The sequence below is a fragment of the Meriones unguiculatus genome, chromosome 2 (genome assembly GCF_030254825.1).
Source record: "Meriones unguiculatus strain TT.TT164.6M chromosome 2, Bangor_MerUng_6.1, whole genome shotgun sequence".
NCBI lineage: Eukaryota > Metazoa > Chordata > Mammalia > Rodentia > Muridae > Meriones > Meriones unguiculatus.
In genome coordinates, this window is record NC_083350.1 from 158,572,205 (window position 1) to 158,599,184 (window position 26,980).

At 48.0% G+C, this 26,980-nt stretch overlaps 1 protein-coding gene across 2 annotated transcripts; it reads left to right on the forward strand.

Annotated features, from left to right (window-relative positions):
* The first annotated feature begins 4,935 nt into the window (after positions 1–4,935).
* On the forward strand, positions 4,936–25,043 carry Mgst2 (microsomal glutathione S-transferase 2). 2 transcript variants are annotated; one of them, XM_021638607.2, is made up of 5 exons: positions 4,939–5,117; positions 7,934–8,033; positions 20,134–20,204; positions 24,153–24,234; positions 24,835–25,043. In XM_021638607.2, the coding sequence occupies exons 1-5, from the start codon at positions 5,060–5,062 to the stop codon at positions 24,965–24,967; spliced, it is 444 nt and encodes a 147-aa protein (XP_021494282.1). In that variant the 5' UTR covers positions 4,939–5,059; the 3' UTR covers positions 24,968–25,043. The 2 variants fall into 2 exon arrangements, with proteins under 2 accessions (XP_060232916.1, XP_021494282.1); XM_060376933.1 differs by lacking the exon at positions 7,934–8,033 and having other exon boundaries at positions 4,936–5,117.
* Positions 25,044–26,980: the final 1,937 nt, after the last annotated feature.

Consider the following 26,980-nt stretch of genomic DNA (forward strand, 5'->3'; position numbering starts at 1 on the left):
AAACCGTGAGCATGGCCTGCAGGGGCTTGGGCAGAGTCTTCGTGACAATCCTGTTTTAATACACACAGTCCAGCCTACTGCTCAGTTTAAAACAGTCATGATCAAGACTAACTCTAACATTAGTTAGAAAGAAATTTTCACAAGTTATCACGTCACCGCTTTATGAGACGAACTTTTGTCTAATGGGTGGTGATGTATATGCGTGAGCTGTGTGCCTGTGTGCCGATGGGTGCTGGGTAAGCGTGTATGTATGGGCATGAACGTGTGCTTGTATGTGTGGCTTGGGGCAGGAAAGGACATATGTAACTCTAGGTGTGCGTGTGTGAGTGTATGACAATGTGTGTGGAGGTGTGTAGGGCTGTGGGCAACTTGGAAGGAAGATTTCTCTTCCCCAGCCTCTGGGTTCTTTTTTTTTTTTTTTTTTTTATCTTATCCTCTCCTAACCCTTAAGTAAACTTAAGAGGACTCAGGTTGAGGCCTTCTGCTACTGTCAGAAGCCATTCGCAAGCTAGTTCCAGTCTTCTGGGGGAACCCGAGTAGCCTTGGAAATGACGCCTGCCTTCTGGGGCCTCATCAGAGGCTGTCAGCCAAGGGGGCGGGGATACTGGGGTGCCTGTGCACTGCTTCGTGTTTGCTCCCCTCAAGTTATCTTATTTGCATGTCTGAGGAGTCCTTTAAGGTCAGAATTATCATTTGCCTTTGTGGAAAACTGCAGGGAAGCATAGCCTGGTTCCTACCCAGGGCTGCGTGTTTAGGCTGGTATTCCCCAACGGCACCTTTCCTTACTGCGATGGCGTTGTCTTCCTTTTCCTACATTTTTGCTCTTCCATCTTTGGGCTTTGACATGACACTCCAGTCCCTCCTGTGTCGGATGACAGGCACTTTCTAACATGTTTTAACATAGCCAAGAAGCCCCGTGCCAAGGGCAGATGACGCCTCAAAATGGGTAAAAACGCCTTTGCTCTCTGTAGTTTGCTTTTTCTCCCACAAAGGATTGATAGAGCCAAATGCCTGTTTATGAAAGGCAAGAAAGATATTCTGTATTGTTTAGCTTTGTGTTACTATAACAAAATACCAGAGAAAAATCGGTTCAAAGAAATCGGTTCAAAGGGAAAGAGGGCGTTTTGGCCCATGGTCAGAGAAGTTACTGTTGCACCCTCATGGCAGGAGGGTGTAGCAGGGAGACCCTGCTGGTCTCATGGGGGCTGGGAAGTAAGGGGGATGGGCAAGGTCTCAATGTCTCCCTTAAGGACATTCTCACAATGGCCTAACTTCTTCCCAGCAGGCCCCACCTCTCCTCCCCCACCGCCACCCCAGGACAGGATTCTCTGTGTAGGCCTGGCCACCTGGAACTCACTCTACATACCAGGCTGGCCTCGAACTCAACGATCTACCTGCCTCTGCCTCCTGAGTGCTGGGCTTAAAGGCTGGCTCCACCCGCCTTCCTACTAGACACCACCTTGCTAAAGATTCACCCAGCACCTCCTATGTTTTGGAGGCCAAGCCTTCAGCATGTGGACTCTTGGAAAACACTTCTATAAGTGATGACATCGTCTCTCGTATTGTTGCTGTTCCTCAAATTTTTGCAAGTACTTGACAAAGTGGGTATAATTCCTGTTTCGTTTTTTTCTGAGTTTTTCTTTAAAACTTGCAGAGTTGGTATGGGCCTTTTCAGCTGGCCAGAACTTCCTCAGGATCGTGCAGTGAACTTGAGGCAGGCGCGAAGCATCCGTGGTCTAATTCTCAGTCAAGACCATTGGGGTCACCAAGAGAACCTCCTCCTCGCTTATCTCCGGGCAACTCCAGGAAGGGGTTGTGTTTTCTGCGTCTCATTCTCTCTCTGCCTCACAGCACGCTGGCAGCTGGCGGGGCCCTGCCACGCCGCCCTGCACACTCCAGGATGATGGACAAGCTGTCATCACTTGGAAGCTGCTATTACTTTTGAAGGACAGGGAGAGAAGGGAGGAGATGCACTGCAGAGCAACTGGGAGGTTGTGCAACGGGGAAGGCTTTTGAGAGAAAACATTGGTTTCATTCTAAATCTCATTTCTTTTCAGCGGTTATCAGGATCATGCAAAACAGCCACATTTGTTTTGAGACTTGTTTTACTACGTTGACTAGCGATGGGGGTCAATTCCAGGGCCTTGCCTGTGCTAGGCAAGAGTGTAGGCTTAGATTTTTCACCAAAACCTACTTTATTCAGGGTTCTTAAACACTTTTACCTCCCTTCCACCCACTGAACAGAGGTAGGGGAGGAAGAAGGTTATTAGGTAAAGGGGGTTGTAGACCTTTGAAGAAGTAGTTCCTTGGGACTAGGGCACTCTTTGCTGTCTGGATACCAGCAGTCCAGTCCAAAGGCCAACACCAAGCAGCAAGACGAATCAGAAAGGAAGATGGGGACAAGTCAGTGAAAGCCACAAGACTTAGTTGTATTGCCCCAAGAAGTTCTCTGGAACGTCTCTCTCTGCAAAGTCAACTGTAGAAGCACGAAGATCAGTGCAGCGATGTCGATCCAAAAAGCGAGGTCTCTGTGTGTAGGCCTCTACATGTCTCCTCTCCTCAGAGCCCACCCACGGATGTTCTCAGCTGGCCAAAGTCACGCCTCTCCCACGTGAGAGCTCACAGCAAAACAGCACATGCCCTCTCACGAGCCAGCCTCCAACAAAACATCTCATGACTCAACTGAGTCTTCAAAGGAACCAGAAACTTGCACTTCACAAGAGCTGTACTGTGGAGTGACATTCTATAGGTCTGTGTGACCAGGCCCAGCTTCCGGAATAGTTACATTTAATGTTTCCAAGGATCCTTTTCCATCAAGCATTTTTCTGTCACCAGCCCCTGACCTGCCTTATCCAGAGGATGGCTTTGGTGAGAAGGTGGGTGAGTGAGATGTTCCGAGTTCTTACAGAGCCCTTCTTCGTAGCCTATCGGATGACAATTAGCTGTAACTGTGAACCTGTTACTTACTCTCTTAGTTCCCTCTTCTTAGACAGCCGCAAGGAATGTCTAAGGTTGCCTCTCAGTGGTGCACGGCTGGCATCATCCACAAGGCCCTGGTTGCCTCTCAGTGGTGAGCGGCTAGCATCCATAGGCCCTGGATGTGATGCCTGGCGCGGAGGAAAGGAAAAGAGAAGAAAGGGACAGTATCCTAAAAGAACTGGTTTGTCTGCAGAGAATGTCTTCTCTCCTTCAGCCCAGGGGACGCTGCAACAGAACTCTATGCCTCAGTAGGTAAAAGCGCTTGCGTGCAAGCCTGAGGACCTGGGTCACTCCCTGTACTTTACAGTGGGAGGAGACAAGCTCTGCCCTCCACGTGTGGGCTGTGGCACATACATACCTGCACACATACACACACCTGTACACACACATTCCTGTATACACACATATACCTGTACATACACCCATGCCTGCACACACACACACACACACACACACACACACACACACACGCGCGCGCGCGCGCGCGCGCGCGCGCGCCGGACTAATCCAAGACTTTCTAAGAGGCCCTGATGAAAAGGACAAAGGGAACGTTAATTCTGTGTCCTTGTCCAGCAGTGGGCTTGGCAGTGCCCAGCTCACCCCGGGGCCAGTGCTCTGAAGGAGTTAAGGTTGTAGCTTCTCTACCTGACTCTCCACCCTGGCTGAGGTTGTCAGTCCTAAAGCAGCTGTGTCTGAGGTAACCTGTGTTCTCTTTGCCAACATTGTCTGACTTAGCTCTCTGTTGACCTTGGTCAGTGTTCCCTCTGAAAATAGTTTATAAAACACCCTTCTTCTCCTCCTCCATCTCCTTTTTTGAGACAGGGTTTCTCTGTGTAGCCTTGACTGTCCTGGACTCCCTTTGTAGACCAGGCTGGCCTTGAACTCATAGAGATCCACCTGCCTCTGCCTCCCAAGTGCTGGGATTACAGGTGTGTACCACCACGCCCTCCTGATGCCATACTTCTTAATAAACTTGCTGGGCATATGTCATCAGCTTGTGCAAGACCTCGAAGGCCCAGCGATTGCTTTCAACCTCTTTATTTCCCATCGCTGGTCCTTCCACTCAATGTCTCATTGTTTGGGATCCTTACGTCTGCTGATTCATGTCATAGACATACAATAATGTGTATTTAAGAATAAACCCCTCTAGTCTTGTGGGCTCTGATGGTGCCACAGCAGTACTCTCATGGCAGGATCATGTGGGAATTTTGCCTCTTTGGAAGGGTCAATAAATATTCCATATGTGAAGCTGCATTGGTTTGTACCATCCTAGAGGCAGACTGCCCGTGTCCAGGACTAACCTGCCTCAGAGCAGATGGTGGATGGGGGACAGGACAGGACAAGACTGCCATCTACACAGACAAGGTCAAGGGCTTCTTCGAGCCACCCAGGGAATAGCAGATATACAAGGATGGCCCCCTGGGCAAACAGAAGCCTGGCCACCCAGACAGCTCTGGGCCTGCGCCCTCCATGGCATCTGGCCTCCGGGGCAGATGGTGTGTTTCAGACCCTCTGTGTTGAGCTTTGCTTCACCTTCTAGATGTGGTTAAACACCTCAGGACCCTGGAGCGGTGCCAAATGCATGAGGCCCAGAGGCCCAGTGTCCCCAATGAAAGAGAGTTGAGTGTCAAAATATAACTAATAAAACACAATAAATGCATAGGGCTTCAAGGGGCTTTAGGCTTCTTTTTATTTCTAACTTGTTTCCTAGAGGCTGGAGTTGAGGAATTGGGAGAGAGCAGTGTGTGTGTGTGTGTGGTGTGTATAGTATGTGTTGTATGTATGGGTGTGTTGTAGTGCTGTAGGGTGTGTTCAGAAAGGAGCAGATAAGGATCTGTACCGGCAGCCCAGCCTTGCCTGCCTGTGGTTTTTCTATTCCAGTGCAAAGGTTGTTACCCAGCCTTGGATCCTGTCTTGTTTTCTTTTTTGTTTTTTTTTTTTTTCTTTCTCAACTCTGTTGACTCAACTCTGTTGACTTTATAAGGAAGAAGATCAGGCCTTCAGGGTCCTAAAGCGCCTGTGCTCTTCAGCCGGCTTCCTGCAAACAGTTCTGTGAAACAGACCAGAGAGTGAAAGAAAGATGGCAGGGGATTCAATCCTGTTGGCTGCAGTCTCCCTTCTCTCTGCCTGTCAGCAAAGTAAGAACATGGGAAGTGTGTGTGTTTGTGTGTGTGTGAGAGAGAGAGTGAGACAGAGACAGACACATAGAGAGAGACAGACAGAGACAGACATACAGACACACACACACAGAAGTTGCTTCAGTGTTTGGGTTTCACGCCTGCCTTTAGTTGGTAGCCCTGGGTAGCCAGCAGGGCACAAATGGTTCAGGGTGGCCTGCCCCCTCCTTCCCTGGGGTGGGTAGAATTTGAGGATGTTCCAGAGATTAGTGTCCTCAGGGCTGTGGTGGACCTCAGAGCCCAGTGACTGTGTGTCATCTATGGTGACGGTTCACATCCCAGGGCAGGGGAGCACCAGGAGTGTCAGACAGGGACTTGAGTGCACGAACGGGGCAATAGCCACTAGGAGGGCTCACCAGGAAACCGGTCCTGTTTCTAAGCTTGCTTGTAAACTTCTGCAGAAATATGCACTTTAGATGAAGTAAAACATTAGGCTGACTCCACTCCCCCTCTGCCTGGTTCAATGGAGGATCTGTCTCTCTCCAGTAGCAACAGTTACTCAGCTCCTGGTATCTTCCCTCCACGCTTAGCAAACAGTTTCTTACCAAGAATGCCTGTTTGTTCTTCTCGGGGTGCGTGTTTCTGGAACCAAGGCCGGGAACTGTGGACAGCGCAGTCCACACACTGCCGGAAGCAGAGGGCTGCCATGCTGAGTGGCAGAGTCTGAGTCTTCACAGTAGCTCAGTGGCTAGCTAGCTAGCCAGTCTGCTTTGCGGATGAGGGAGGTATCTTACACCTTCAAACATGTTTTGTTTAGCAGATTTTGTGGACTAGAGCAAGTGTTTGCTACCAACCCCAGAAGAGCTTGGGCCTAAGCAAACAGTGTGCCATGATCTTGTCATTGCAGAGCAGGCTGGGGGGAGGGGGGGTGGTGGCCACATGTCCCTAGCCACAGAGGCTGTCTCCACACAGAGAATCTTCATGTGCTGGCTCATGCTGGGGACGCTGGGGACTGGGACCAGAAATTAGGCTGTTCGATGGTGAGGGAAGAAGGGGCAGGAAGAGAAGAGACCAGAAAAATTATGCCTGTGGCAGAGAGAGAGAAAGAAAGAGAGAGAGAGGCAGAGAGATACAGACACACTACACAGAGAGACACAGAGATACCGTTTATCTAGCCACTTTAACAGGAGTTCATTGTTCACAGAATTAGTGCAGCTGGTGCCAAGGTACAAACAGCTCAGGCTTTTAAGACAGACCCACCCGGATCTATGTGGAAGCTGCCTGCTCCTGGCCAGGATACTCTGCTCGTTTATGTCCTCAGCACAGAAAATTTAACAGGATGCTGAGTAGGAAGGGCCTCCGTGGTGACTGGCTCAGAATAGGTCCTTACCACTGTTAGTCCCCATCCTGAACTTCTTACCCGCAGAGCGAAGCTGCTGAGTGGAGAAGCGGCTGCCCCAGGGAAGGGTCTGTCTGTGACATGGAATGGCCATCAGCAGTGCGGGAGGTATACCCCTTTACTGTCCCAGGCACGCAAGCATCCTCCGACCCCAGGAAAGAGCAAAGAGAATTGCACCCACGTGTGTCTGAAGAGGAATTCAGTCTTTCCACAGAATGGATGGAATAGCTTGTCCACAGCTATTGTCTGCGGACGACCACCATGATCTTCCTGAGGCCCTGAGCCCAGAGCGCAGATTAGGACTTTCACCCCAGAGCCTAGCCCCAAGCTCAAATGCCCCTACCATTGTGGATATTCTCACACCCCTCCCGTTTACGGTCCTTGCATTGGCTGGTGTGGCAGACAGGTGCCTACTGGCTGCAGGTCACAGTCTTGAGAGAAACTGAACCTCCCGAGTGGTTACTCGTTCGCAAGCCCCATGCTCCTGTGCCTCTGCTCATCGGTCAGTCTAGGAGCAGGTAGCCTTCATCGTTTCCAGTTCCTAGGGGTTTCCTCCTGGGCTGTGAAGCAAATCAGGAGAACTGGGAACAGCACAGGGGAGAGGGCAGTGGTGGCCTCGAAAGGCCACGTTCCAATTTCTCCCTAATAGACAGGTCCCCCCTCTGGTTGGGCCCATGAGCTCTTGGCTTGTCCACCCTTATTTTGCCCAGCAAGAGTGTATGCGGGGTCGGACAGCACACATCTCCCCTACAGATTGCTTCAGCCTTAAGCATTGGGTACTCAGTGTGTTCTCCACTGTTTAACGCCTAAGCAACAGCTAAGTGAGAGCCAGAGGGAAGGAACGGAGCCTGCTCAGGGAGCCCTTCCTAAGCCGGGCTCAGTTCTGACTGACTTCCTGTTCAAGGGTAAGAGTGCTGATTTGGGAGGAAAACACTTCCAGGAGTTCTCACACCGTAGAGACTGAAGCCACAAATTTGGTGTAAGGATTTTTTTTTTTAAGAGGAAACTATTCCTTTTTAAAACATCAGTGCATCAGAAGTGGATGTTGGGATATTAAGGTGAGACCAAATCCGGTTTGAGGCAACCATTAAACCGGGAGAGATAATGGGAAGGGAAATGATAGACGCCAGGAGGTAATTGCGAAGTAAGAAGGAGATGAGGGCGCGGGGAGACCATTCAGGTGCTAAAGAACTCACCTTGCAAACACAAGGACTTGAGTTTGACTCCCAGAACTCATATAAAGAAAATAAAAAACAGTGGTGCAGGCTTGCCATCCCAGCACTGGAGAGGCAGAGTCAGACAGGGCCCTGGGGCTCACTGGCCAGTCTGTTTTGCTTTGACCCTTTCTGGTAGGTAGCTGTGGTCCCCAACTGTACTCACACTTCAGTGGTGACCAGCAGTGGGCCAGACTGTAACATGGCCTCCCTTTCCCTTGCAGCTTATTTCGCTTTGCGCGTTGCACTAGGAAGATTAAAATACAACATTGCGGCCCCAGCAGTCACAGGGTCCCCGGAGTTTGAGAGACTATTTCGTGCGCAGTAAGTAGCAGCACTTTTTTCCTGCCGCAGACAGACAGGGTCTGGTTAGGGGAAGGGTGATAGAGAAGGCCCTAAGTTCACTTTCAGCCACGACGAGCCGTCTGCGGCAATCAGGCTCCACTATCACTGTTTAGAGGGTGGCATCTACCCAGGACAGAGCTAATCGGATCTATTTGCCCAAAAGGTTCAGTCGGAAGAAGAGTGTCTCTTAGGCACACGGCTGATCGCAGAGACCCCTCTAGCCACATGAGGGCTCAGTACACTCAGGTGGGACTAATGATTTCATAATTCCTCTTCTGCCAATTTCCCCAAGAACGTGAGGAATGTAAGGATGAGAGTCACAGGAGTTCTCAGTGTTTCTGATCATCCTGTGCTCCCTGCCTCTACACACACACACACACACACACACACACACACACACGGAACCGTCTGTCACAAACACAGTGCACTTGCCTGTAGAAGTTAGGGTGGTCTTTACCGGCCACCCCTAAAACCACTGCTTAATTGAGACTTACTCACTGCTGGTTTTTGTTGTTGTTAGTTTTCAGCATACTTTTCCTTGTACAGTTCTTGTCTCATTTTGGCAATTAAAAAAAAATTACTCCTTGAATTCAGTTTTGGTAAGGCAAGAAGAGCCTTGGGCCGACAACATGGTCTCTCGATCAGCCCCTTGCTCCCAGAAAGCTCCTCTAGAGCATTTTCTCCCTCAGCTTCAAAGTGTATAGGGAGTGCCACTCACAGAACACAAGACAATTATAAGTAACATCAAGCCATACAAGGAGAAGTCATTCCCATCCATGCTGTCTTTAAATACTCTTGGTATGTCAAGTAGTGGGTGAGTGCTGGTTTGGGGCCAGCATGTTTCGAACCTAGAAATAAATGTTTACTTCCCCAGGGCAATACATGTGCACGGCCTGGACGATGGGTCTTTATCACAAGTCACTGTCCTTCGCTCTTGCCTCTCATACCCCCTCCTGTCTGTCTCCGCATAACCACTGGCATCCATTTTGGCTGCGTTTGTACTTCTAGACGCTGTGATTTCCCTGCTGTTTTATTGGCCCACAGTTTTAAGGCTTGTGTGAAGCCTGGAGCCAGCGTTTGTACCACTGTGATTAAGTAAAACAGTGTCCGAAGTGGAGCCGCATACCATTCTGTGATTCTGTTTCCTTCTGGTGCAGGTTTTATTTTTCTTAGGGTTAACAGTTGCTTCTTTGCTGCTTTAGCTTCCTCCTTAATTACAGAGCTGAGTCTGTCCTCTGAGCAGGTTCAGATGCTCTAGCGATCTGCTCACAACCCGCTCCTGCTTTGAGCCAGGCTTCCCCGAACCCTCCCCTTCTCGCTCCAAGTGGAGTGGGGTTTTCAGAGTTACCGCGTGGCCGTTGTTCTGCGCCTTCCTGTCGCCACCTTGGAATTTTTTTATACTCCCTGGTTTTGGATCACCTGTTACCTGGACTAAAAAAAGAAATATATATATATGTACATATATTTAATATATATATTAAAAATATATTTTGCATTATTTTGGTCTCTTATTTTAGTGGAGCCCTTTTGTTAGCTCTCTGCTACAGTGATCAATACATGAGATAATCAACCCACAGAGAAAAAGGATTTGCTTTGGTCACAGTTTTAGATATCCTAATCTGTAGGCTGTATTGCTTTGGATGTGAGACAAACCCAGTTCACTTTGTGGGCAGATGCAAACAAGATTGCCTGGGTTCAACACAGCAAACCACCCCCCAACAAAAGAAAACCACAGAGGACACCAAACAAACCCCTGAACCAGCCAACTGGTGTATAGGAGACTAGTAAGTGGCATGGTGCCCGCGGTAGGTTCGCTTTGCCTCTTTTCACCTGAGCTTCTGGTCGGGGAGTTCGAGGCATCTGGCAGGTTAGATCCGAGGCCATCTAGGTTCTATTTTCATTCCCGCACATTTGCTTCTCTTTCAAGTTAGTGTTTTGTCCCTCCCCCTCTATAGCTGGACTCCGCTTGTCCTAGAAATAAAGCTGGACACCATTCTAAGTATTGCTCTGAAGCTGTTATTTATAAAGTAAGTGCACAAGCTCAACCCATTTGTCGGGAGTTAATTTGCGTGTGTGTTGAACCACAGTGGAACAAACAAAGTTCCACAGGGAGACCCTGTAATAACGATACCCTTATAATATTAAGGGGGATTTGGAGCCAAGAGCAGGTGATGGGTTCAGTGGCTGCTTCCCTGCTTCCCTTGGACGAGACAAATGGGCAGTTCCGCCCAACTCCACCCTTTTTGGATGCTCTATAGCACTAGTCAAGCTCTTGCCTTAAATTCTAAGGTTTAGGACAAAGCTGGCTCATTCAGATTCTGTTTGTCAGGAGTATGGCGTGTAGGCTTTATTCGAGGAACCTAGCAGAACTCCCTGGGCCAACTAGGTCTTTGCAGGCTATTTATCTGTCTGTCCTGCAATGGCTTCCTCAGTTCTTCAGAAGGAATGCACTCTGTTTTCTGCCTGTGCTGGCTAACGCATAGAACTCTTTAAGCTAGCCTTACTCTCATTGAAACGCTGCCTTTTCCCACTCTTCTCTCTACTGCTCAGCCCTCAGCACGAACAAGACACCCAAAGTCGCTCCACCATCTGTCTCTAAGGAGAGATTACATCTCACCAGCATCACGTCAAGGCCCTCTGAGCCCCGCTGAGGCGCCAGTCTCTTGCAGCAGGCGGGGGAGTCATCTGTTAAGCTGAAACGGTAGACATTAACTTTTTAGACTCATTTAAAATCTGAAGCCCGGAATTCTGTAAATTGAAACAAATGATCCTAATGCATGTCTAACCCCAGAAAACTGTGCAGCCAGCAGGTCCCAGTAGACTGTGTCTCTGGCCTCCTCAGTGCTGGAGTTTAAGGTTCGCATGCACACAGCCACAACAGGCTTTCTACAGAGTGCTGGGGGGGTCTCAACCACTTTCTCGTGCTTGGCTGCTCTTACCTGAGGAGCAAGCTCTCTGGCCCCAGCGTTTCTGAGGAAGCTTCCCTCTGGGGTGTTAGCTGGAAGCCCCATATGCCCTTTATCCACCGAGTTAGATAAAGAGGGTGCCTGAGATAGCAAATGACTCAGCGGTGAGTTCATGGACAGACAGACGGACTCTGGAGGAGACCTGTAAGTCTTGGTCCCTCCTGTGTTCAGCCTGCTTCTACCAGCAGTTCAGTTGTTGGGTGGCAGTTGGAATTAAGTCCTGCCATCGGGATCTACCTCCTGCTGTATTCCCACAGGTAACTTACCTAACAAGAAACAATCCAATTAATTAATTAATTCTTATTTTTGAGGCTCTTATTGTTAGGATTGGTATCAGTTCAGGACCCCCAAGACCAACTTCTCAGCACAAAGCAGATTTATTTGTCCCAGAGGGACAAAGGGCAGGGAATAAGAGACAAAGACAGGAGATAGAGGATGAAGGAGAAGGGGGAGGGAACAGGGAGAGGGGGCAGGGCTATTTGTCCCAGAGTGGACAAAAGGACTGCCTCTTGATAAAGAGAAGACGGATGTGGCCCATAGGCAAATGGCAGTTTGTAAAGGTTATAAGGGGAAACCCCATCTTAGGATGAGGAGTTTAATTGGGCATGTTAATTAGGGTAGCCAAAAGGGGTTTTGATTGCTGGACTTCAATACTTTGATAGCTGAACCTTGGTAGTCAGCCTAAGGAGGAGGAAGTGGCCAATTAGAGAATAGACCTTGGTGGCTATCTCTAGGAATGTAATCTGACAGTTTTTAGCAAGGGAATTGGGGAGAAAGGGCAAGGCCTGCCAGAGCCATGCTTGAACTGGACAGAGTCCCTTCACTCACGAAGTAGCTCAGGTTGGCCTGGAATTCCCACTTCAGCTCCCCGAGTGCTGGGATGCCAGGCCTAGATCACCACATAGCTTATCCTATAATAAGCAATTCAGATATGTCCTGCTACCCTTTCTCACCCAGAGGCCTTCTCTGGGCATGATAAGCCGTCACTCTGACAAAGTCATAATTCAAAGGCCTTCTTGCTTCCTTCACACACCAGGCCTGACTCCTGTAAATGTGCAGCTGCTGAGTCAGAGTGAGTTGGCAAAACAGAGGGGGGAGCCGAAGAAGTAAAGAAAGACGCTTGAAAGAGGAAGGTTCCTTCAAAAGCCTCATTGAAATGCCTTGCCTCTTTTTATGTTTAAAAACTCCTACAGAGAGTGCTGGGTTAGGAAGGTTCTGGGGCTGGCCAGCTTTGAGAATGCCCCGTGTCCTCCCCAGCCAGCTCTTTGGAATGAGGTTGATGCATTCGAACGTTCGTGTTATATGTTCAGAAATCTTTCTTGGCCTAAGTGTGCATGACCCAGGGGGCTTAGGGTATATTAGTTATTGTTCTATTGCTGTGGTAAGACTCCATGATCAAGGCAACTTATAGGAGAAAGGATTTATTGGGGCTCACAGTTTCAGAGGGTTAGAGCCCATGACTGTCATGATGGGGATCATGGCAGCAGGCAAGCATGGTGCTAGAGCAGTGGCTGAGAGCTTCTGTCTTGATCCTCAGGTAGGAGGCAGAGAGAGCTAACTGGCCTGACGTGGGATTTAGAAATCTCCAGGCCCACCTCCTCCAACAAGGCTACATCTTCTAATTCTTCCTAAACATTCCACCAAACTGGGGACCAAGCATTCAAACAGGGCCACCACAGGGGGTACCAGAAAATCAGTGGTTACCAAATGTTAACCCGAGACAGCAGTTCTTGAGTTCCAGGTGGAGGTAAGCGAAGGGCAGTGAGCTTTACTTAGGATCACTAAGGAAAACTGAAACACTAAGGAAAAGTGAGAAATTCCTGTGTGTGTGTGTGTGTGTGTGTGTGTGTGATATATATATATATAGACAGAGAGAGAGAGAGACAGAGAGAGCACTTAGCTAAATAAGCCTGACCAACTCCATAATGGGCTTCATTTTCTTGCTGGATAGAACAGGCCTAAGAGTTACAGGAAAACAAAACAAAACAAAACAAAACAGAAAAGGGCAACCAATCAGAAACAGCCAAGACATCTGGCCTAGGGAAGATAAGGTTGTTTAACTACAGGTTTGAAAAGCACCTCGGGGAAAAAGAAAAGAAAAGAAAAGAAAAGAAAAGAAAAGAAAAGAAAAGAAAAGAAAAGAAAAGAAAAGAAGAAAAGAAAAGAAAAGAAAAGAAAAGCACCTCTGTCCTGACCAGAGTCCTGTAGCTCCCATGGACACCAGCCAATCCCAATCAGAGTCACCTAGCCTCCAGGGGCACCAGCCAATCCCAGTTGAGGTCACAGAGCCACAGTAGGAGTTCCCCCCCACCCTCGTCTGGCTTTAAAGGGGCCTTCAAGTCCCCCACGTGGTCACGGCCATGTTGTGAACGTGGTGGCTCCGCATGCCGGACTTCTGCAGAATGAACGTCCTTTGTTGCTGGCATGCTGCTCGATTCTGAGTCTGGGTCGTTCTTTTAGCGTATCCCGGACCCTAACGTGTGTACTGATGTAGTTTCTGTTGCATTGGTTAGTTTTCTGGGCTGTCATGGGTGGAACCAATCGAACCCCCACGCATCCCTTGCACGTCTCTGACTTCCTCCTTATTAGCTGCTGACCTTGACTGTCTGATAGCCCTTAGCCTGCTAGTCATTGGCCTTTCAGGTGTCTTGGTGGCTGTTAACTGAATTGTGCTTTCACTGTGATCATATTTACACGAGCAGCTTGTATCATAGCTGCCAAGGTGAATCTGTGGTCTTTGTTTTACCTCATGGGTGGGGCTGTATGTAGTCTTGTGTATGGGGTGGTCTGGGGTGGTTTCCTTTCTAAACTGGGTGGATGTTCTGGTCAGAAGCCACTCTTAATCTAATCGTAGATCGATAGTGTAACAGTAGATGACTGTCATAGGAAAGGGCGAGCAAGCCTTGCCTGTGTTCTGTAAGGAATGCGGTGGGGTCGGGGCTGCAGGGGCCACAGCTGGCCTGCTGACCCTGGATCAGAGCTCTGTCCTTCCTAGCACCTTATCTACTTGGCTGTCTCTTAGTTGCTAGCCCTTTTATTTATCTTCCTTGGTGTTCCCCAATTCATTGTTTTAACTCTAACCTTCCTATTAATCCTATATCTCTGATCCGTTTTCATCATAATATATCTGTTATCAGAATGTACTTTTCCCTGTAGGCTCCTGTCTCTTACTACTTGCAGGGAGCTACTCCTGCCTCTAAGTAGCCCACAGAGGGGGAGGACAGCTTTGCAGCTTCTGTTTGTTTATTCTTAGAATCCCATCTTTTGTGTTCTGTGTGTTCTGTAACACCTACAACATTGTCTTCTAGTTGAGTGTCCTAATTTCCCAGATGCTTAACACAGCGGGAGTTTATGTGTTGGTCCCTGATCCCTCTGGGTGTCCCCATGGGGATGATTTTGACATAGTCACAGAGGTCCAGGCCAGGCTACTCCTCCCAAGTCCAAGTTCTGCCTGTGGCTAGACAAGGGGAAGATGGCAACAGCTACTTAACAGGATGATGGCCCAGACATGACATGTTTAACTCTCTACCTTCCGTTGGTAAGAAGTAGCTTTGCTCACATTCAAGAAGGCTGGGGATATTGGTCCCGAAAGGGCCCCAGCTGCACTGTGAAGGGAGGACACACACACACACACACACACACACACACACACACACACACACACATCTGTATTGTCATGGAGCTTACACTGTGGTCAGTAAGGTGTGGAGGTGTTTTAGAACTAACCAGGTTTGGAACTGCCCGGCCACCTTTTGACAGCATCTGCCTCCCACCCCCGACTCCAAAACATGATAAAGCTTTGTAGTCTACTTACTAAGGCAAAGGCCAAATGGTGCTTGGATCAGAGGCTCTCCCGGCACCCTGGCAATGGGGCGATGAGGGCAGCGTGCATTGCTTAGCAACGTGCACTGCCCACCTCAGTCTCTTATCAGGGTATTCCTGAGGGTGCTGTGAGGGTGTCACACCAAGGACACAAACAGACACATTTGGATGTTCCCACTGGGAGAAGGTATTGAATTTAGAAGCGACATCATTTTGTTGGCTGCTGTTTTCCAAACAGTCCTGATTTTATCTTTCAGCTGGCCACTGGCAAATGCAAGTTCGTTTACGTCAATCTTAATTACTAATATTAACTTGGAGATCACACATTATACTACACCACGCCCACGCCTACACACTCACAAACATTACCTAATGCTCAGGTTAAGGATGCCGCAGAGTTCATGGAGGCTTTCGGAGGCAGAGAGCTGATACAGATGCAAAGAGAGTTTGCTGTGTGTGATCAGAAGGAACCCAGTGGTCAGCTGCTGAAGGCATGCAGAGCCCTACCACACAGGGTCACAGAGCTGAACCCCAAAGATGCAGTGGGACAACAGAGCTGACACAGAAGACCGGCTGCAGCAACTGGAGAGGGCGCGGACTGCCTGACGCAATGGGGGTCATGCCTCGATGACTTCCGGGAGCGGCTGGAGTTCTCTGCTTGAGCGCCCCTAGATGCTCATGGTGGGAGGTTGGAGGGCTGATGGGTGGGGCTACGGGCCTAGCTGTCCTTCTTTTATTGGGTCCAGCTGAGGGTGTTACATCTTTCAGTGGTCTAGTGTGATTGATAAGCCTTGGGCCTGTGTTTTCTAATGCAGTTTGAATCTGCCCAGGCACACCTAGGCCCCTGCTTTATTTTGGTAAACTTCTAAGTGCTACCGTTGTAGGTAGGGATGAATTTGTTCTCAGCCTGTGCCCCACGGGCAGTGCTAGACAGCTGGTGGTATCTGTGGGCGGACCCAGGGCTATTTTCCTCCCTGTGTGGAGGGACACAGGGCACGCATGATCACGGCAGTGCCCGGCGTCTTCAGCTTTTCTCGGGCTTTCACCTTTTTCTCCCTAAAGCTTCATGACTCCTAAAACATTCTGGCATCAGACAAACCAGGGCTAGTGTACCAGAGGCTGTACTAGTTTCAAATCTCGAAGTTCCACGTTCTAGAAAGTATCTCAAGTCCTGGCCAAGCAGCCCACGCACTCCCCCTACTGGCCCTGCTTTCCCCTGTAGTGAAGACCTTTTCAGTTACTCTCCCCGGAGTGGAATTGAAGGCCCCTGGTGACATAAGAGTGAATGCGGTCACCATCTTTCTATGTGGTCATCGTCAATGAGAATAATTGGTAGCTAATAGCACAGGCAGGAGTTTTTAGTATTTGGTCCCCTTAAGTTGAACATATCTACTGACAGTTTGCAGTGGTGATTATCATGGGGCACACCACGCTTTGTCACATGCCATGGGAGCTTTTTGGGGCTCAGAGGTGCTGCTGGTGGGAGGAGGGTGCGGTCACGGGGTGGAGGGGAGAGGAGATGCTAATGAGCAGGTAGAACAGGACTCCAGGTGTTCCAAGGAGAAACAATGCTACAAGACAGACAGCACAAGCAGCAGGGACCTCCCCCCCCCCAGCAGTCAGAGGATTGTTTCCAAAAGATGATAATGAGAGACAGGCAAGGTGGCATATATGGCTATTCATTTCAAACGGACTGGATTTGAAGTCACTGGGGAGACAGACCTCTGCGCTTCTCTTTGAAGCTGTCTCCTGAGAGGCTAAGCTGAGGAGGAAAGCCCCATCGTGGCTGTGCGTGGCACCATCCCATGGGCTGTGGCTCCAGACTAAATCAAGGGTGTTGAAGGACGAAGCCTGCCCCTGCTGAGCAAGCTAGCACCAGCAGCCGTCCCCCCTGCTCCTTGACTGGGGAGGTGATGTGAGCAGTGGCTCCCCGCCTGTCACCAGGTCTTCCGAGACAAAACAACTCCTTCCTGCCTTCAGTTGCTTCCGTTAAGCATCTCGTCACCCAAGAGAAGTAAATGATTTTCTGGGTCGTAGAGGAACCAAAGCTTGAGGCATGTCTGCAAAGAAGGACATGAGGTCGGGCGGGTCCAGGAGTGACTCCTGCTTGGAATGGGACCAGGGACCCATTTCGGGATAAAGATGGAGAAACACAGAGTAATGTGCCCTAGTACTGTAGGCTCTGCCTTTCCATGAGCACACATGGAGCTACAATCAATTCTTGCCCGATCTCAATGGCCTCCAACTACCCCCTTGCTCACCCCAAATCTTAGTGCCAACGTTTTTATCTTCTTGATTGCTTCTGGGAGTTGGGGTATTCCCAGAGACACAGTCCCGGCTTCGCGCAGCGAAATAGTGGGCCTCAGTGCACATGGTCCTCTCCTTGGGTTCTGGAGCATTGTCCACACCTGGGCGTCCTGGCTAGTTTCATGTCAGCTTGACACAAACTAGAGTTACCTAAAGGGGGGGGGGAACCTCAACTGATAAAATTCCTCCACAAGATCCAACTGTAAGGCATTTTCTTAATCAGTGACTGATGGGGGAGGGCTCAGCCCACTGTGGGTGGTGCCATCTCTGGGCTGGTGGTCCTGGGCTCTATAAGAAAGCAGGCTGAGCAGGCCATGGGAAGCAAGCCAGCAAGCAGCGCCCCTCCACGGCCTCTGCATCAGCCCTGTTGGAGTTCCTGTCTTGACTTCCTTCAAGGATGAACACTGATAGAATTGTAAGCTGAATGAACCCTTTTCTCCCCAACTTGTTTTTTGGTCATGGTGTTTCTTCCCAGTGCTGTGACTGAGGGTCTCCCTAAGATACTGGCCCAAATCCTGGGGTTGCTTTGGGTGCTCCAGTGGTGGGAGGTTAGGTTCAGGGCCCTCTCTCTAATGGAGCCTTGTCACCCGAGGCCTGGCACTGTCTTGTCTGGAGTGACTCTACGCCTTTCACAAAGGTCATCTGTCCACTCCAGATTGTTCTCCATTAAGGAGTTCTTCAGCCTGAGCTACAGGGAAAGACCTATACCATCTCTCTTTTCTTCTAAGAGGCTTTCTTCTTTCCGGCAGGAGCACAAAACACATTCGTGTGTTAGCCTCTGGGAGACCACAGGCTCCCAGACTCTTCCCCATGTGAAAGTGGACATGGCTAGGAGGCTCTATGCAGTGCCTCTTTGTTCCTCAAATGCAGCACCCAGGCCATTAGCTCACCATAAGGAAAGTCCTTCAAAGTAGACTTTTGTGAATGATGCTTCTGAGGTGTTTAAAATGTCACAGCTAATTCTGAATAAGAAGATGTGGAAAAATTCAATCCTTGTTTATGGAGTAATTTAGGGTGTATCAAGAAACCTAATAAAGAATGGGGCAGTTGTGTGATGGTTCCAAAAAGGGGCCGGGAAATTGCCCTGACTAGAAAAAGAGTTACATGCTGTTTTTTCCTCTTGCTCTCAGAGAAGATTTTATGGAAAGGGAAATGTTGAGAAGTAGGTTCTTAGTTTTAGCTAACTGTCATAATTCTTTCGTGTCTTTTCACTTACCCTATCATAGCTACTTACAAACTTATGAAACCACCAGAAGCAAAAACACACCAGAAGCTGCAAAAATACAGTCAAACAAATGAAAACCCCCCAAAAGCAAAAATACCCAACACAACAACAACAAAACCTCCCAAAACAACATCTCGGGCACTCCTCTGAGTACTAGAAAGCTGTGCCTCTGCTTAGGCTCCAGGGGAGAGTTTCCCCGGGCCACTCATGGCCTTTCAGGCCTTAAAGACATGATGAGAAGAGAGGGAAGAAAGCATTCCTATACCAATACTGCCCATTTCCCATTTTTTGGGTCCTCAGAGAGCAAAAGGTCCTCACTGTTTTTGTTGGTGAGGTTACGACTTCCCACGTGTGCTTCAGGATTCGACAGAAGCCACAGCCTTTAATGTGAGTCTGGGATTTGTCAATGTTTCACTTTCCTCACTTTTATCGAGGAGTAGGGATTAAATTTAGAGCCTTTCACATGTCAGGAAAACAGTTCAACACTAAGAAACATTCCAGCTCTTAAAGATTTTATTGTTATTTTTATTCGTGTGTTTGTGTCTTTGTGTACAGGCACATGTACGCAGGTGCCAGCAGAGGCCAGAAGAGGGCATTGAGTGTGCTGGATCTAGAGTTACAGGTCATGAGTCCCTTGGCATGGGTGTTGGGAACCGAACTCAGGTCCTCTGCAAGTGCTGACCGATCTTCTCCAGCCCGCGCCCCACCCCCATTTCTGTAGTTTTTGTTTTGAGACAAGATCTCACTAAGTAGCTCAGGTTGGCCTTGAACTCATTCTATGACCCAGGCAGGGCGTGAACATACAAATTCTTGCCTCAGCCTCCCAAATAGCTGAGATGACAGGCTTGTGTCACCAGGCTCAGAGATCTCGCATTATTCTTACTTGGCTTCAAGTGATGCTCAGATGACCACTGAGAAGGCTGTCTTCCCTGGCTGAGCTGTTTGCTAATGAGACAGAGCTCACCCGATCACTGCTGCCTCTCTCCTTTCCCCTTCTCTGCCGGGTCCAGATGCGCTAAGTGTAGTTCCCGGGGAACTATTCCCTTGTGCTTAAAATAGTATCAAAACTTCCATCTGACTTTCCCACAAATAGAGGCAGCGGGATGCTAACGTCTACTAGCTTTAATCTCTACTCTGTGTCTATGATTGTTTGGCCTGCGTGTGTATCTGTGCAGCACTTGTGTGCCTGGCGCCCACAGACACTGGAAAAAAGCATCAGATCTCCTGGAACTGGAGTTACAGACAGTAGCCACGTGGGTGCTTGGAACTGAACTCTGGTCCTCTGCAAGGGTGCTCAGTGCTCTGAGAAGCACGTCAGTCAGCGGGCTCTTGGATCTTACCTTCCCACTGCATAGCATGGGAATCATTTAAAGACTCGAGTGGAAAGCTATGGGTGTGAGGGAGTTTTTAAGAAGAAATCTGTTTAATATGGATTGAGTGGCCTCTCAGGTGACTTGGATGAGACACAGAATGATAGTTAGGCTCTGGAGGCCTGTCTCTGAGGAAGGGGCTGTGACGGCTTCACTAGTGCCTCTCTGCGTGTGAGAGAATGATTCTCGGCCCAGCTCTGCTGTGAGTAATGTCTGAATCTCACCTTGAAAGACTCCTTTTAAGTGGAAGAATCCTTAAATTCCTCATGTAATTTCTTGTATTATTTTTGCTTCAATAGATTGAACACTCACCTGCAGATGGAAAATCAATACATTAGTGTATGTTTCTTCATGAATTTAGCATTATGTTTTTTTTTTTTCCCCTGCAGCCAAAATTCTTTGGAGTTTTATTCCATATTCATCGTAACGCTGTGGATGGCTGGATGGTATTTCAGTGAAGGTAATTATGAGACTCATTCCAAAGATGACTGTGGTGTTTAAGCACAATTAAGGGGCAGACAGGTGACCGCTTGGCTACTGATGCTGGAAATGACTTTAAATGTAAGAAGCAACGCCTGTGTCCATCCAAGCTATAGGTGTGCTAACATGGCTTCAGTGTGATTTAGTTCAAGAACTAAAAAGTAAACGCAAACACTAGCAGTTGGATATGGTGAGATTCCAGCACTCAGGAGCCAGAGGCAGAGCTGCACAGTGAGACCCTGCCTCAAAAAGCAAGAGTTGGTAAGGTGGGAGAATACTCGCTTGGCAGGGGCAAGGCCAAGAGTGTGCATCCCAGCATGCTCCAACTACCCAGCGTACACACCTTGGATGAGACAGAGGTCATTCGAGGTCATGTGGCTATAGACCACACACGACTTGAACAAGCAACACACTAGGCCCTCAGGGAAAAGAATGACATGAACCTTGTCTTCAGATCTAATAATCTGATTCAGCTGGATGATCGGAACACAGAAAACAATTCACTTTTGCAACAGCCATTCTTAGGGAGCACTCACTAAGTGCCAGGTCATTCTTTTGAAGCTCATAGATTTGTAGGACTTAAAACTTTTGTATGAATCAGAGTCAATAACTGATTCCTCCTTTACATGGGAGGAAACTGAGGTACACAGATGCGAAGTAAGTTGTCCAACCTGATATTTGCCACTGTGGATCATCTTCCATTCAAGGACCTAGCAGGTCTATTGATAATTGTCCCAACAACCTATGTCCCAAGGCTCCAGAAGGACGTGGATGCCACATGTTTGCAAGCATGACCTTTCTGTTTGGCTGAAGTTTCCTTGGAGAGCTGAGAGCTTTGTGTACCCATGCATTTGGGTGTTGGGCCTGCACGGATGCCTTAGCTAGAGAAATAGAATCCCCTTTGATTCTTGCTAACTGTAATGGTCTCACTTGACTATGCATTTGATTGCTAAGATTTAAATAAACTAAAATCTAGCTGCTTCCAAGGAACCTTCATCAATCTCTTTCTTGCAATTTTTACTGTCAACCAAGGAATTTCAGATACAATGACCTTTAGAGAATGACTTTTTAACTTTACTCAACTCGTACTTCTGTTCCTTAATGGCATGAGTGAAAGTGGCTATTCCTTTTGATCTAAGGGCATATTAACAACTAATAAGGGAAGTGCCTTTAGATAATGGGATTCTGCCTCTGTCTCTTGACCCTTCAGATTTTCCCAGGATGGGCTGAATGAGGCTGACTGCCTAGCAGAAAAGGGTTCTTGAGTACCTTGCCATTCTTTTCTCTCCTGAAGTAAGTCGCCTAAGGGGCCTCTGGCTGTCCATTGGCTTTGGGTGAATAATTCAGTAGGTTGGGATAGTAATTCTCAACAGACAGCATATCCAGAATCTTCAACATCCTCAGATGCCAGGCAGCTCTGCCACCACTCTGCATTTGCTTGCTCTCATCTTTGGTGCCTTCTCCCTGAAATGGTATCCCCTCCTTCCTCCCGAGCCCTTTCTAAGAAACAGAACACCTCCAGGCTCTAACCAATGAGCTACAAATTCAACAAGAGACCGTGGCTCAAAAAAAGGTGGGGGAGGGAATGATATGATATGTGAGTGAGTATGTATGATAGTGAGTGAGAGAGGTGCCTGACATCAGTCTCTGGCTTCCATATGTGCATACATGTAAGTACACCCACATGCACACATGGACACATGGACATGGACATCACACAACACACACACACACACACACACACACTTCTCTATCATACAAAGGATCAGCTATTGGAAGACTCTTTGTTTTATCATCTTGGGGTGCTGAGGGTCAAACCCAAAGAAGGGAGCCTGTTGCCCAAGCACTCTATTGAGCTACAGCCTCTGTCCCAGGGTAACTTCATAAAGGCAGCCAATTGCTAACCACATCCTTAGAAAAACACCTGGAATATACTGGAAATTAAAAAAAGGAAAAGCTTGCCGACCGAAGCAAGAAAAATGGTGAATTTAATTTTATCTGGTGTGTCAAAAGTCCCAGACAGAGGCTCTGCAAACCTTTAATGCAGTTCCTCCTATTTTTTGGTGATTCCCCAACTGTAAAATTATTTTTGTTGCTTCTTTGTAAGTGTGTTTTTGCCACCGCTATGGATTGTAAATATTCGTGGCTTCTGATGGTCTTAGGCGACCCCGGGGTGGGTGTCATTCAACCTCAGAGGAGTTTCAGCCCATAGGTTGAGAACCAGCCAGTGCTCTAGACATTCAGTTTGCATCTGTGAGGTGCTGAGGAAGGTGCTTCTTCCTTTAGAGAAGATGTCAATAATTTGACTGGTCAGGATGCTGGCGCTTCATACTGTGCGCTGCATATTTGGGGGACAAAACTTAAATGCAGAATGTCTACAGATCTCAGCCACTCAGTGGAGTCTCACAGAAGAACATGCTTGTGCGAATCAGTGTCTTGTCAAGATAAGCAATGTGGCCACCACTCAGGACGTCTCCTTGCTTCCGCATCCATCCGTTTTCGCTCCTTCCACTGCACTGACTTCTCCAGTTTGGTCCTTCCCCATTCTAGAGTTCCATGTGACTGGATAACCCAGTGGACCCTGGGGGGCAGTGCTTCATCCCGCAGCAAAGGGGGATTAGACTCGCTGTGTTGCTGCAAATACATTTCTTTTCATTCTCCGTGGAGTGGCAGTGATCTGAATGCCTATATCGCTTGTTTATCAAGTCTCCCGATGATAAACCTCCAGACTATTCCATCTTTTGGTTACTAATTCATATGTAATTCATAGTTGTGATGACTAACCATGGTTCTCATGAATATTCTCGAATAGGTCTTTTGGTGGACACTTGTCTTCCTGTTTCTATAGTAAATACATAGGACTAGAATAGCTGGGTTACATATTTTCCTTTTGCAAAACTTACAGAATTTTCCCTAAATGGGCTGTGTCATTTTATGTCCTCCCAATAAAGGGTGTGGGTTCCAGTTCTATATTCTTACCATTTTATATTGTTAGCATTTAAAATGCTGGGCATGGTGGCATTCTGGAGGCAGCATTCAGGAGGAAGAGGCAGATGGATCTTTAGTTCAAGGCTGGCCTTATTTACAAAGTTCTAGGAAAGCCAGGGCTACATAGAGGAACCCTGTCTCAAAAATATATATATAAATAAAAATAAAACACAAAAATAAAATTCTAGCCATTCTTCTGAGTACTTAAAGGTGACATCTTACTGTAGTTTAGGAACATTTAAAAGGAATCACTCTTTACTCATGACTGCTGCTCGTGTGTGCCCATGCTATGTGTATGTTAAAGCGTGTGCCACGGAGCCCACACGGAGAGCTAACCTTGTGGAATCTGTCTCTCCTCTCTCCTTTATTGGCTTCTGCAGATTGAATTCAGTAGCCAGGCTTGAGTGGAAACTGGCCTCTACCCACTCAGCCATCTCACTGGCTCTTATTAGTGGCAGTCTTAGCTAGTGGTTTGCTGACCTTGAATTGTGTTGAAACATTTTTCATGTGATTCCGGGCATACTTATGTATTGTCTTGTGGGAATGGGTACTTATGTAAATATGTAAACATACTTTACTTATTTAGAATAGTTGTCTTTTGGGCTGGAAAGATAGCTCAAAGGCTAAGAGCACTGGCTGCTCTTCCAAAGGTCCTGAGTTCAATTCCCAGCACCCACATGGTGGCTCATAACCATCTATAATGATGGCCTGCAGGTGTACATGAAGGTAGAACACAGCCTACATAACAAACAAACAAAAAAGTAAACAAATCTTTAAAAAGTGTCTTTCTTTTATTATCTTAAGGATTCTTTGTATATTCTGGGCACCTATATTTTTTGTCAGGAAAAATATTTTTAAGGTACTTTCTTAGTCTCCACACTTTATACTGAAAGACATTCGTTACATTCTATAAATTTTCTTTATTTTATTCCTTCCATAGTTTATGCAGCCTGTCTGGGTCTCCTCTACATGTATGCCCGCCACAAGTTTTTCTGGGGCTACGCAGAAGCCGCTAAAAGAAGGTAAGGAGAACCCGATCATGGCGTATTCGTGTGAGGTTCAGCAGGGTTGCTTTTCTGTTCCCGCGAGGCACTGAGAACATGGCGTACTGGGGACCCAAATGACCTATGTTGCCTGAGGCCAGTCACAGTGAGGCAGGAGATGAGAAAATGAAAGTAGGGGCCTGCTTATTGCACGTGAGCTTGTTTGTTTGTTTGTTTGTTTGTTGAGACAGGGTTTCTTTGGGTAGCCCTGGCTGTCCTTTGGGACTAGCTTTGTAGACTAAGCTGGCCTCGAACTCACAGAGATGGCCTGCCTCTGCTTCTCGAACGCTGGGATTAAAGACGTGTGCCACCACCAGCCGGCAGCACCTGAACTCCTAATCCCACAGCAAGAATTTTGCCTTGTTTCTAGAGAGCGGTTAGGTAGCTAACTACCATGCGGGGACCAGTTAACCTCTGGGGCTTGGCAGTCCCTTCACTTTTCATGATGAGCTAAATATCCCAAGTGGCCTGTCGTGAAAGTTCTGAGCAGTTCCAACAGTGCGCCTCAGTCTTTGCAAGGACTCCACAGTCCTCGTGACAGCCCAGTTTACCACCTCTCTCTTTCCTGTTCACCTGCAGGATTATTGGTTTCCGGCTGAGCCTGGGGATTTTGGTCTTGTTGACTGTCCTAGCTGTCCTGGGGGTGGCAAGCAGATTCCTGGATGAGTACTTGGACCTTCATGTTGGCAAGAAACTGAGACAACCCTTCTAAGGTTTTCTCTTCTCTTTCACGCTTGTAGAAACAAGGTGACGTCACGTGTTAAATAAATAAAACTTTTACAACTTTTCTTTTGTTTGTCTTGCTGTGGCTCTGTGGAAACACTCCCTTTGCAGACCCAGGGCCTGTTGGAGATGGGAGTTTCCCCGATGTGAGCCCGGCATTGTGCTGGGCTCTTGCTTTAGAATTCGTGTTGAAGGGGTGTGTGTGTGTGTGACTGTTTTAGTGAGGACGAGGCTCAAGCCACGTGCTGCCACTTATGTGGAAACATCACTCTGCAGCCTCTGACACGACTTCCGTCCCTAAGAAGAGTCCTAGGTGGATGGCGCCTCAGCACTGGCTACAACAGAGCAACAAATGCTAGGAGGAGATGTCAGGCATACGCAATAGCTGGAGAAGAGAGTCACCAACTAACTGCATGGGATGAATCCAGCTGCATAAAGAACAAAGGGAAAAGAAAAACATTGCCCCATTTTAAGGATTCCTCCAAGGGATTATTCACGCCTCTCGGCAGGCAGAGGACTTTGGATCCTGCTGACAGAGGTAGAATCTGACCTGGCTTCCCCGGCACATCTGTATCTTGTGGGGCTTGTGGCATTAACTGAGGACACAATGGAAGCTGGGTGGCTGTCCTGTCTTGGTGTGCAGTAAGTGCCTGGCACCATTCATTTGCTATTTCTTTTTCTTTTTTCTTTCTGAGCATTGGGCGTGATTCTGGCGTACATCCTCAAAGGCCTCATAGGGAAAAGAATCTAGGCTTATCCACTATGCCCTCTGGGAGGCGGGTGTAGGCACCTTCTGGAGGCTCTTTAATGTTACTGGGATATGAACAATAGAAAAGAAAATAAGAATAACAGTGATTCCAGGGTGGCAAGAGGAGCTGACAGCCTCCCGGAAAGCACTGGACACCCCAAGGCATACTGGGAAGGTGCTGGCTTGGAAAGGGGACGTTTGGACTTGTCTGGTTCCACCATTGCTAGGTGATTGACTTTGGACAAGGTACCCCTCAACAGGAAGTTGTATGGCAGGAACTGAGCACTCCAGAGCCATAAGAACCATTGTCTGCCCTGTCACCCGCTGGGCACAGCACAGGACCCCAGCACTCTGTAGCTCTGATTTTTTCTGTTTTTCTCTATAGCATATTTACCACATTCACATGTCATTCAGAAGAAGAAGAAAAAACCTTTCCGAATGTTTAAGATCTTAAAGTAACTTTTATTTTGATTTAGTGATGTGCACGCTCAATGCACAGACACACACACTGATGGTTAAATGTATGTAGAAACAGGCAAAAGGCATGCCAAGCTTTCAAAACTCCACATCTTTAGCTACTACCATGGAATTAGATTTTGTTCTAACCCATTGCCACCAGGAAAGCGCTTTCGTATTTTAATTACTATTAAGTTGGGCTATAAGACCCTGGGTGGAGCCGGCCTCCTCCAGAGTGGATTTCATTCTGCCTGGCCAAAGAGATGTTATTTTTGAGACAGGGTATCCTTGATTTCACGATCCTTCTGCCTCAACCTTCCCAGCGCCCAGGCAGGCGTTCTCTGCTTGGTCTGACAGTTGTACGGATATAGCTTTATTAGTAAACCTGACAAAGTTTTACTTAGAAAGTCAGATTCATTACCTGGAACAATGTCATGGGAAGAGGTGCTGAGAACTTCCGTTTGTTGACTAGTGAGGCCTTAGATGCATAAGGCCTTAGACCAAAGCGCAGAGAGATCCTTCATAAGATCCCGAGTAAGGAGAAGGGGCAGGTGTGGAAGGCTTTGTGAGACCGCAACAACTTGGGTAAGGAGTTAAAACCAGAAACTACCAGATGCTGTAGTACACACCTATAATCTCAGCACTCCACGAGACAGAGGCAGGAGGACTGCTCTGGGTTCGAGGCCAGCCTGGGCTACAAATCGAGTCCAGGACAGCCAAGGCTACACAGAGAATCCCTGTCTCCGTGAAGACAAACAAACAAACCTAGAAACTACGAGGGGCTGCGTGTTGGGTGTT